The 12646-nt window shown below is 34.0% G+C and overlaps 2 protein-coding genes across 3 annotated transcripts in view; both read right to left on the minus strand.

Annotated features, from left to right (window-relative positions):
• LOC113396961 (protein prickle-like) overlaps positions 1-12646 on the minus strand; it is a 310421-nt gene that overhangs the window by 202816 nt on the left and 94959 nt on the right. The window lies entirely within an intron of this gene.
• On the minus strand, positions 5209-7522 carry LOC113397026 (general odorant-binding protein 2-like). The gene is made up of 3 exons (XM_026635174.2): positions 7198-7522; positions 6056-6236; positions 5209-5501 (listed from the first exon to the last, which is right to left on the minus strand). The coding sequence occupies exons 1-3, from the start codon at positions 7399-7401 to the stop codon at positions 5323-5325; spliced, it is 564 nt and encodes a 187-aa protein (XP_026490959.1). The 5' UTR covers positions 7402-7522; the 3' UTR covers positions 5209-5322.

The raw sequence follows: 12646 nt of genomic DNA on the forward strand, positions 1-12646 counted from the left end.
TTAATTAAATGAATAATTCAAATAAGTAAATAATTAAGGATACGAACAAAAATGTTTCAAATGAAGTATTTATTTAAGTTTTCTTTCATTTATCGTCACAAAGACGTATCTTCTTGTAGCTTCCAAAGAGAACGCGTATCCGGGATCCAGTTCTTTTGATAAATTCCTTGTCGAAAACATTTAGAAATTTCCAGCGCGACTTTGCAGCCGTTCCGAATGGACAATGTTTCATTTTTACATTTTATGTAAAGTTCTACCAAAAATGTGGCCGTATTTTCATCTGAGAAACGAAATATATTTGTTTGTATGAATTATGATATTGTTATGCTGTTGGACACTTAAGCAATCAGATTTACTTCATTTATATTTATAGTAATAAAAAAAAAGTAAAAATAAATTCGATATTATCAGTTGACTTAAAGCGTACTAGCTACAAGACCCAGCTTAGCACGAATAGAATAAGGGTCTACATTAAATTGGTCGGCATATTTTTTCTCACAACTTCAACAATCGTCATAAAATTTCAACCAATTTATATACAACGTTAATAATTATACACCTAAATCTATTTCATGAGTCACATTGACGAAAACTGTTTAAAACTCGTTTGGTAGTTTTTTATTTTATTACGTAGGGATGCGGCGGGTGCACTTGTTTAGTTATTTATACTTTGTTCAGTTTCAGGTGATAATTATCAAATAATGAAGCTGTAGTTGTTTTCGCGTTCTACACACACACACACACACACACACACACACACATCAGTCCGCATTCGTCCACTGCTGGACATAGGCCTCTCCAAATGCACGCCACTGTGGTCTTTCTTCGGCAACTCGCATCCAGCTCCTGCCAGCGGTCTTGCGCAAATCATCACTCCACCGTGCCTGAGGACGTCCTACACTACGTTTGCCAAGACGCGGTCTCCACTCTAGAACACGTTTTCCCCAACTTTTTTTTTTTTTTTTTCGTTTTTTTTTTGTTTTCGCGTTCTACGGTTGTTTTTTTTTTGTAATGTACACAATATATTTCAATTTGATTAACATAATATATAGTTAGGAAGTAACTTTTATTGTTTTCAACTATACTGTGTTCACAATACACTACTAACACGGAAAACAATAGTTATTATTCAGCATATAAAAAGAAAATGTAATGAATATGTTTGAATCGCTATGTTCTAGGATTGAATCATATGTAGGCTACAAGGGAGACAGCTGAAAATCAGCAAAGGGATAAAAATCCCTCATAGCCTGAGCTGTCTCCTTTTGACTGCACACAAGTGTCATATTCATTATATTTAATTATTTTTTCTTTATTATTATGTTGTTTTTATATCCATTTTTGTATATATGTTTTTTTTCTTTATATGTGTGTAGGTCAATAAATGTTTTTTCTTTCTTCTTTCTTTCTTTCTAATATAAACTAAGTAAAATAACCTCTGCTTTATTACCAGCACCGTTCGCATAAACGAAGCCTTCTGCGTTGGGGGTCATCAGTTCTCCCTCAGGGCTTAACAGTTCCAATCTCACCATGGCACAGATGATGAGGCAGCCTGTCTCTGTTTTATCCAGTGAACGTTTCACGTCCCAGAAATATAAAATGTCATTTGCCATAGCTTTTGTATAATGCGTCTAAAATGTAATGATCTAACAAGTTAAGTAAAATTATGTTCTCCGTAACTTAATGAGTTCCGAGACCGGTTCTGGACATAAGATTTTTTATTTTTTATTGTAAGTTTGGCATACTGACAAATGAGCCATTTTGTGATATGTGGTCACCATCGCCCATAAATATTGTCTATGTAAGAAATAATAACAATCCCTTACATCGCCAATGCGCTTCAAACCTTGAAAGGTTAGCCTAGTTACACTGGCTAATTCACCCAAACCCGCCACAACAATGATAAGTGTTGTTGTTTTATGAATTTATATTCCTGGATTCCAGCATGGGCCGTGAGTCAATGCAGCTTCATACACAAGAGCCTACATACTAGACAGACGTACTGATTCGTAGTACGTTGTATTGCAAGCATGTTATAACTGAGTAATGCCTTTACAAAACCAATTTTCAAGAAACAGGTTGACTGTATTATTATTAATTACTATGTTTTATTAGAACCAAAACATAACAGAACTTTCAACCTATTAATTGATATGATAAAATAGTATTCAGTAACATCATACGAACCTCTTCTCCACACTCGAACATCTTAAGTCCGAACGTGTAGCTGAATGCTTTCATAATTTCGCGATTTCCTGCCGAATTCGTGTGTAGTTGCGACGTCAACGCTATGAGCATTATGATCCTCGCTTGCATCTTTGGTTAATGAACTGTCGCAGCTAATTATGATGTAATTATAAACTTAAAAAACGTAGATTAATGTACATTTAAAAATAAGTTACTCAATACCTCTATAATAAACAATATCGAACGTACTTTTTTGTTTTAAATTAATTTTGGAAAAAGAAGGAAAAACTATTAGGTGGCATTTACGGGAAGTAAACCCCAGTCCCAGTGGTTAGAACGCGTGCATCTTAACCGATGATTTCGGGTTCAAACCCAGGCAGGCACCACTGAATTTACATGTGCTTAATTTGTTTATAATTCATCTCGTGCTCGGCGGTGAAGGAAAACATCGTGAGGAAACCTGCATGTGTCTAATTTCAACGAAATTCTGCCACATGTGTATTCCACCAACCCGCATTGGAGCAGCGTGGTGGAATATGCTCCATACCTTCTCCTCAACGGGAGAGGAGGCCTTAGCCCAGCAGTGGGAAATTTACAGGCTGATTATGTATGATTATGATTATAAATGCCACCTAATAGTTTTACCTTCGTCGTTAGATATGGAAACTCTAATTTATTCAAACCATTTCTTACACCCCTATTACGCCAATAGCTATGGTTCACGTGATATCACGTGGTTTATATATATATCTGTATAAAATAGACTAAAATCATAAACAATAACACTGGAATCCATCCGTCCATCCGTACATGATGAACGTCTCAATGTGAATAGGATAATTCTTATTCTGAGAAAAGAATTTACGAAGTGCTTAGAAATCCTTACGAAGTCTCACAAGACGATCGTTTAAAATCTCCCTAAATTATATAACTGATATAAACCCTTGTACAAAACAGTTTGTTTTGCAAACATTTAAAATGATAAATCTCGATTCAATGGTAATTTAATCCACGGATCAGAATCGATTATACGGTTTGCGTGAGTCGTGAAACCGATTTGTTTTGTTAATTACTTACATCTGTTTGTGACTGCGCGGTAATGAATACACTTGTTAGTTTGAACTAAGTCCTTTTGTGAATAGAATCTATCGTTCTTAATGAGTTTAATAGGAAACTCATTTCTTTCCTGATTATCTGACTCGTCTATTATATGTATTTTGTTAAGAAGGGTCATGACGTATTTCAGTTCGCTAAATGGCACTTACGATTGAACTGAGAAGAGTATTTTTTTCGAAGATGTAGTAGAAATTCCGTAAAAACAAACTCAAAAGTCAGCGCAGCAGTGCTATTCTGCAGGCAATCACTTCGTATCTCGCTCGTGAAATATTGCCAACTGACTTGTAGTGATACGTCATTTTGATGCGTGTATCCTATATATTTGTCTGTAGAATCATAATTCTTTAAGAAATATAATGTTTCACAGTAAGTCGGTTGTCAACATTCAATGCATGAAATAAGAAGTGAATTTCAGAAGTACCCTGTTGCAGTGTTATTATGTAAGAACAGTTTAAAGTATACACTATTTATTTATTTTTATTGTCTATCCTTTAAAAGCAATACTTATTATGGTCAATATCGTATAACAATTCAGACATTTCGACTGAGTTTCGAGTTCTTACAGAACAGCTTTTCTGTTCATTTCGAGAGTTAAGGCAGATTATTCACCTGTTTTCGTTCATGAGGCTTCTCGACGTCAAAGAACGCGTGACTCGATCCAAAGTACGTACTTAGCTGCAATGACAACACAGTTCGTCCTCGAAGAGCGAATGATGGCTTGATTATACATTAGATGTAGGTTAAGAGCACTTTAAGTAATCATTACTTCCAGTACCGATTACTTAATGTTAAATCTGGTGGAACAGCGACAGTTGAAAAAATTAAGTGAATTTTTATAAGAGACTTTTAGTATTAACGGATGTATAGTTAATCTTTGCAACAATCATGATCACTAACGGTAATTAGATTTCATTAATCAATCAATATATTTTCAATATAAAAAAAACCACACCGCTGACTTTTTTTCCCGTAGTAGTGTTTGGTTTGACAATCAATAAGTGTGTACCGCTTTTATATTGAATAAAGGAATTTGATTTGAAAAAAGAAATACAAGACTAATAATAAATATTTAAATCTTATTTTATACAACATTAACAAATCTCTACTTATAAAACTGTTAATCCCGCCTGACTCAACGAACGGCCAAAACAATAGAGACTAGTAATCTGAAAATTGAAACATAGGATATATTTTATAAATCAAGTGACCGCTAGGAAAGTATTTTTGGAAATTTCAACTTTAAGGCGTGGATGATGTATATTCTTAATATCAGGATTATATTAAATGATTTTGTAATAAAACGCGTTTACAACCACGCTAATGCTTATAACAAATACCTCATTTATTAATATTGCCTTTTATTTTACCGGCTGTAACTCTTTTATCTCTCATCGGTTACAAATGTCGAGATAGGTATCTGATCGTGTGAGGCGCCCGGGTATTAATTTGTAAAGGATAAATTGTCATTTCTCAATGTTTCCATTTTGGTTTTGTTGCCTTAATATATATAAAGTCGGTAAAGATTTAATTTATAAGCACTATTTGTTAATCTTGATTCTAATACTGATTTAAGCAGGTAGACAGATACGTTGAAATGTTATTTCGTATGTAAATAGAGATTAATTCGCCTTTTGATTTAAAATAGCAAACGCCGCAGAAGCAAATTGTGATTATCTAAAAGGCACAGTTAATTTGCGATATCTATTTATAAAAAATATAATGTGTATGTTTGTGCGTTCCCGCTCTATTCATCCGATGAAACTTAGAGTGTTTTTCTAGAGTACGCTTACAAGGGTTCGTCCCACAAAGAACATGAGTTTATTTTGTCTGTTTGTCTTTCTATATAAAGACCTTTATTCTACTCGTGTGAAGCTAGGGCGGAGAGTTAGTTATTTAATAAAACAATTCGTATTATAATATTTATTAAAATCATGTACTGATATATTACTGGCTAGGAATATCGTAGTCCTGTCTCGCATTCGTTCGTTGGGAAATCTGAAACTGTCGCTCGTCATCAAGTTAGTACTGTTCCATCACAGCTTCTATCATGGCGACCTCTGGCGCTATGCCTGCTTTCTTACAACTCTCTTTGAAGCAGGCTGCCACTTTAACGACGCGATTGCAATCGTCTGTTATGTCATCGTACTGCTTTTCACAGTTGTGGATCATTTCTACCATTTTTGCAGAGAGCAGGTCGCCTGTAAATGCGCAAGGTTTTGTGAGAAGTTACTTATGTCAATAAGACGTTAGATTATTATCACCGAAATTTATTTAAATTGGATTTGCGACTTTTAAGTCATGTTAAATAATTTATAAAGTCTTCTTATTCAGTCTTGTTAAGTCTATACAACTTGTCGTAATAATTAAATAATCAACTAAAAAATCACTTTAAAACATAATATAGTTTTGTTTCATCTTACAATATGTTTTAACGGTTTTTATTTAAGTATTTTATTGAGATAACAATAAATAAATAATCTGATGACCTATGATTTCTTCAAATATCACTGTATTGTCAACATTAAATAGAAGCATATTAAAGCATTATGTATGTCTAAAGGAGCGGTGTCGACAAAAGCCCAAGGGAGCAGGATTGAGTTTAAGTCTTGGTGGCCTATTGATTTTTATGAATCAATAGCATATTGTAATTAAGAAATGTCAAAACTGAACTGATAATTTGATTTATATATTTAACCAAGACGTACATATGTATATGGACGTTAAACTATCAGCCGTGTGCTCAATAACAAACCTTGTGGGAAACTCTTCACATAATCGTGCATATTGACGTGATGCATCCTGGCATCGTCCTGCATGAGGGAGAACTTGTTGGACATGCAGATGAGCGCACAGCCCAACTCCCGGTGCACAACCTCGAAGTCTTCGCTCCAAAAGTGTTGGAACTCCTCCAAAACTTCCGCAGTAAGACCCGACTATAAATTTAAAACGAATAAAACAAGCTAACTCTTTTTTAGATATTGGAGTTGTAATGAATAGATACCTTATGCCTGACTCAGTCAGGCTCAAACAGGCTCACTCATCCAACAAACGAAAACACAACAATATTACGTATTTTTAGTGTTTGGCGGAGAATATGTGATAACCTATCCAGAAGGGTTGCACAAAACCATTGTACAAATGTAACCATTTTATTTAAGTTAATTCTTTTACTCCTTTCTTAATGCGCCGTCGTATGTTAGACGTGGAATGCACATAGATTACAGCATGTACATTGTGCAGCATTAATTTACTAGTACTAAGATTATAAACCCGTTTGGGTTTGATCAAGCACGTCCTATATTTTTATTACTAAGCATTAACAGATCTATTAATTCAAGAAGGTGCATTCCTTCTCATTAATTTATCGGCGTACACGTGTATTATCTAACTTGTGAATTGATCTATACACTGCTGTTATATCCTAAAATCCCAGTTGATAGAACACAGACCCACAACAGAAGTAGATTTTTCATATAAATAATTTATCCTGCGATGATAACGTATGAAGGACAACATCGTTAGGAAGCTGCATGTTTCGGATAAAATTTCAAATGCCTTTTCACCTGCCTGCAGTGGAACAGCGAAGAAGGCCCAGCATTGAGAGAACAACGGGGCGCACCCTTGTTTTTATTTTTTATATTATATACCAGTAAGCAATGAGAGATCGATAGATTAAATTTACGAGTGAATCTGACAACACTCCGGTTGGTCAGGTGATTTCACTAAAGGCAGTGTGAAAAATTATAACAGCAATAGTCATGAGAAAAAACGAAAAAAACTTTTTAATAAAGGATTGGTTTGGGTAAGTAACACTTTATAACTTGATTTAGTCTATTGACTTTTTGGAAGCAATAAAAATAAAACAAAATATTATAAATATTCAATATATCCTACCTCCTCACGGCACTCTTCTAAGGATTTGCCGAAATGAGCGGTGACATGGCTCATCACCTCAGCAGTACTCTTCACGGGCTTTGGCACGGCAGCCAAAATAACAATGCACACGGCGAGATACAAAGGCGAGCCCATTCTACCGACTGATTTCTGATCTCCGCACGTGTTGGCAATCCAATGGCTTCCACGACGAATCCTGTTCATTATATCTTAGGATATTTTTTTCTATTTTATATTCTATGTTATTAGCCTGTCGTTTTTGATCGTCGATTTGAGTGGACGTTATTATAATGGATGAAAGATGATTGTCACACGGTCGATGGTTTAAATAATTCTGGTTTATTTGTAAAGTGATGATATCCGTCGTCGCCGTCCGTAATTGCAGCTTACGACTAATCTAATGTTCCAGCAAGTCATATTGTACGCAGTGTTTAAAGGTCAATCACGTAAGCGAAGACATGCTAATGATCATCTTCTACTGTGACGCTGGTGAGTATGTGTTCAGTTTGGTGATCTCAGGAAGGAATCGTCCGTTTTAAATTTATTATTTTTGTGTTTAGTAACATGTTTTTTGAATATTTTTTGTAGGCTACAAAACTAAACTGGGAAACTGTGCGAAACGACCACCAATAGCGAATGAAAACGAGGCTTAAAACTGATAAGCTATAATTTAGAACCGTAATAGAATATAATTTTCTATATTATAAGATTTTGTTTAAATTCTTATATTTTATTAATTAAATTGTGTAATCAATGAAACTCAATACAATTTCAACAAATAAATTAATAAAAACAGGACAATTAAATCATTTTTTTTTTAATTCAATCAATAAATAAGTATATTCAAATTATAAATCCGGACGTTAGAAATTATTCACTAATTAAATATTCAATTTTATAGCGTACACGTATGAAACGTTCATTAATCTTCAAATTTAATTTCTGTTGGTAATTAATTTTGTTGCGAACGAATTAAATATTTTCAATTCAATTACTACTTGACGATGACTGATGACAACTAATTCCAAAAATTTAAGATTGAATCGAAAGTCGAGTTATTTCTGGTGGCTCTAATAGTGATGTACTGTGAAATATTATTTATGAATAGCGTGTGGCTTAGCGACAGACACTGGCCAAAACATAGATCAAACATCAATCGACGTTTAATCGACGCGGGCGCTCAGTATTGCTTGAAATGTATCGATAATTTGCTATATTAAAAAACTGTCTTATAATATGCTTTACTTATTTATTTAATATATACATATATTTTTATATACTGAAGAAAATCGCAATAGAAATCGTATTCTTCTTTAAATTTTCGTCTCACGTAGTCCATCTTACGGTCCATTGGGTAGCCTCAGCCTCCCATATGTTCAGTGTCGCCGTGATACATGGCCGACAAATTACAAGAGGGGACAGAAGCACTTTAATTTTTGAACAATTCGTTACGTGCCGCGAATACACTGCAGGCGCTTAGTTCGTTGAAATACTTATCCATTAAAACTATTTTCATTCAAACACTGCTCTTGAATAAGTAGATATACATAAAATAAATTGGTAAACATTTCACTCACATGTGCTGATGATGGTTACTATGTGTCGCTCGCACTTCGCTTGCATTTTGGGTATCGCTCGTCAATTGCTTGGCATAAAAAGTAATCTATATCTTTGTATGGGTCTTTACAAGCTTGCTTTATGCGAGATTTCATCTGATTCGGTCGAGTGGTGTGGTCGTGAAATGGCAACAGACAGACAGACAGACAGACAGACATATACAGTTACATTTGCATTTATAATATTAGTATATACATATATAGAAATAAAAATATTTATAACTAGCTGTGCCTTCGACTACGTGCGCGTTGTTTGATTTTAAGTTATTTGGATATTGTAGCGTGATTTTATTTTTATTCTATGTATAATTAGAAAATAATCGCTATCTGCCAGTGAAAGTCCCGTCGAAATCGGTTCAGCCGTTCCAGAGATTAGCCGGAACAAACAGACAGAAAGTAAGACAAAAATTGTAAAAAATGTTATTTTGGTATATGTACCGTGTATACATACATATGCATTTAGTAAAAATGGCTTATTTTAATCTTACAAACAGACACTCCAATTTTATTATATGTATAGATTAACGTCGGGTTTAGTAAACCATATTAAGTAGGTATTATAAAAAGTTAAGTTGAATTTAAAGTTGATGTAGAATATATTTACACTTTACCTAAAGCACAAGAAACTCAGTAGTTACTCCATTTCTCAGGTAAATAACATAAAATTAAATTTATTTACAGTTTCATTAATAAAAATATTCGTATAAATTTGACTATAATTCATTTGAAAATAAGAATAACTGCGGGATTTATTTCCGATCCTACCGATTTGATTCTACACTTTGAACGGTAGTAGCTCTATAGTCAAATTATTTTGTAACATGAATATACATAACTGCTTATAAAAGCTAATTTGTATTAATAATGTTTTAAAATTGTATTTTAATCCTTTATCGGCGCTGATAACGTCTAGACCCTCATCGTATAATGGCCGTTGTTAGCCATGAGGGAGTGACCACTCGGAACGATCTATTAATACGTATCCTGGAATTGAAAATATAATTCCCTTGACGGTTCACGTAAATATAACGTATATTTTCAGCAAGTTTAATAATAAATCATCAAGGGGAGCAAACGATTCGTCAAGCCGTAATGACCCAGGTTGTGACAGCAACCAGGCTTAGGGTCCAGAAAAATGAAAGAAGTTTCGACATATAAAATATTATAACGAGTATATTGAAACGTGATAACTACTCAAAATCAAAATATTCTTTATTCGAGAAGGCTCATAAAAGCAGTGTTAAATTAAATTTAAAGCTACCAGCCGTACTGAAAGTAGATTCTACCGAGATGAACCGGCAAGAAACTCAGTTTCCACAATTTTAATTACAGAGTATGTCAGTAAACATATTTTTTTAATATAATTATCATGCGTAGAAATCAATCAATACGAAGTACCCGCTTTTTTACTTTTAGTATAGTCTTGTATTGAGTAATATGCCTTCTTTTTTTATATGAGCTTTAAAATTTTTAATAGGCCAAGTTAAAAATAGCAGTGGAATCTTATTATAGAGACGAATACCGTGCCACAGGAAGGATATATTAACTTTGCGAAGTCGTTAACTAGATGGTATTAGTTTATCTTTCCTCCTCGTGTCCATACAATGATCGTCACCGTTAATTTCCAAAGATGTATAGTCGGTTCTTGTAACATTACGACTGACAGTTTTGTGACTATATTTATAATTTTGGCGGTTCACTCACCGTTCATACTCACATCAAACTCATTACACGTTATATACAGAAACGATATCTGTACATTATGACTTGAGAATATTACCTATGAAATTCATATTACACGTTCCTTCATATAAACAAAAATTTATTCAGATTCCAATTTCCGTATACTGATACAAAGTCAATGATACACCTGAGCTCCCCATTATATCGAAAACAATAAAACCGAACGCGACAAACATACGCGGCTGTATCTTAAGGAAAAATATAAAAATTTACATATAAATAGATCGCGATTTTAGAAGAAAATATTTATTTCTCCCCTGGCAACACTACGTGACTGGAATGTGGAGATGGCAACACACGTTTACTCATTGTCTTTATCCTGCCTCGTGTGATATGCGCCGTGATTTACCTTTCAATTTTATGATCAACAAACAATGTAATGTTGTTCAAAAGAGAAATACAGTATCACAATTTAAAAATTAAGGGTAGCCTGTTAGTATATTTATAGGGAAATTTTACTTGTGCATGGTATGTGGTATATATCATACTATTTATTTAATGGTAGGTACACGGGTGGCGGTCTCATATGATGTTAAGTGGTCAACACCGCTCATGGTTATCTGAAACACCTAAGATGTTATAAGAGCGTAATTAAGCCAGTTGAGCAGCGAGGTGAAACAACCCCCAAACCTCCTCAAGAGAAGAATAGAGCTTTGTCCGGTTTGTGACAATTGTGAATGGTGATGTGCTCTTTTTTATGATATTGGAAGGCGGAACAAACAATTCTGACGGTAACCTGATGATAACTGATCACCACTGCCCAAAGACAATGACGCTGTAAGAAATAATAACTATTCATTACAGCGCCAATGCGCCACCAACCCTGGGAACTAACATGCCATGCCCGTTGTGCCTGTAGTTACACTGGCTCACTCACCCTTCAAACCGGAATACAAAAATACTGACTACTGCTGTTCGGCGGTAGAATAGAATACCTGATAAGAGAGTGGTACCGACCCAGGCGGGCTTGCCCAAAACCCTACCACCAAGTTAACTCGTAACTGATTCCGGTCACAGCGACCATTCTCAAAAGAGTTAAGCCAACTGCGCAGGATATTATTATAGAGGATTGAAGAACTAACCCATTGGTCAATTGGCTAACTTATGATTTATATTTAGTGTACTTAATAACAATGTAAGAAATGTTATCTCTATTTGTAAAAGATGATTCACAAAGCACAGTATATCTTTATAACATAATATTTTTTAAATTTTTTTTAAACATAAATATTGTATTACTTTAAAATAGTAGAAAAAATATTTTATTAAATGGCTCCCGTTTAAACGAACAACCTTTTGCCTCAAAAACAAAATAAATCTGTTAAACTTGTTATTGCCTACTTACTACTACTTTTGGTTTTGGGTAAGTTTAATGATTTCCCTGGATACTGCATTCATTCATCAAACTGTCAACCAAGTCTACGGTTGCATTTCCGAACTATACAAACACGTGCAAACTCACAAAACCATTAAATTTGCTCGACAACCAAGTGAAAATGTAAATTGGACAAAAATAACTTGCAGGAATAAACACGTTCTCTGTTAAATTAAGGCAAAATAAACTCTATTAAGTACGAAGTAGAAGTAAGAAAACGTATTGTTCAGCAATTCAAGTTCTAACAAAAGTGGAAAAACAAATATATTAATGGTTACAAAGAATGGTTTTCATACATCTTAACATAAGGATACAAGGTCTAAAATTGTACCAAAATTTCAAGATAATTTATGCGTGAAATGTTCCCCGTTGGGCGTTTTGCAATTTTTCATGAAAATAACGCTTTGAATTCTAAAGAAAATGCATGTTCTGCATGACTAATAAAACTAAACAATATGTTTTGTCTATCACGATTTATGCGAGACTCTTCTATCGATAGCTTAATGAAAATGTTATGTATATACAACATCTTCACGAGCTACATTAAATATATCCAGATCTCCAGATCCTTGACAAGCTTAAAGCATAAAGATGTGGATATCCCTTGTGAGTTTTAATGTTTATAGCCTTATAATATTATCATAATCATCACCAAAGGTAAACTATATCGATTATATAGATATAGATTATACAGATTACATATAAACTGTTCTCT

Source organism: Vanessa tameamea, chromosome 18 (assembly GCF_037043105.1).
Source record: "Vanessa tameamea isolate UH-Manoa-2023 chromosome 18, ilVanTame1 primary haplotype, whole genome shotgun sequence".
Classification (NCBI taxonomy): domain Eukaryota; kingdom Metazoa; phylum Arthropoda; class Insecta; order Lepidoptera; family Nymphalidae; genus Vanessa; species Vanessa tameamea.

Bases quoted from the DNA above. Each gene is read 5' to 3' on its own strand.
- LOC113397026 (XM_026635174.2), bottom strand. From the start codon at position 7,401: ATGAACAGGATTCGTCGTGGAAGCCATTGGATTGCCAACACGTGCGGA. The intron at 6,237-7,197 runs GTAGGATATATT...TTAAATTTATAG, and splicing joins TAGAAGAGTGCCGTGAGGAG to TCGGGTCTTACTGCGGAAGT. The intron at 5,502-6,055 runs GTTTGTTATTGA...GCGCATTTACAG, and splicing joins TGTGAAGAGTTTCCCACAAG to GCGACCTGCTCTCTGCAAAA.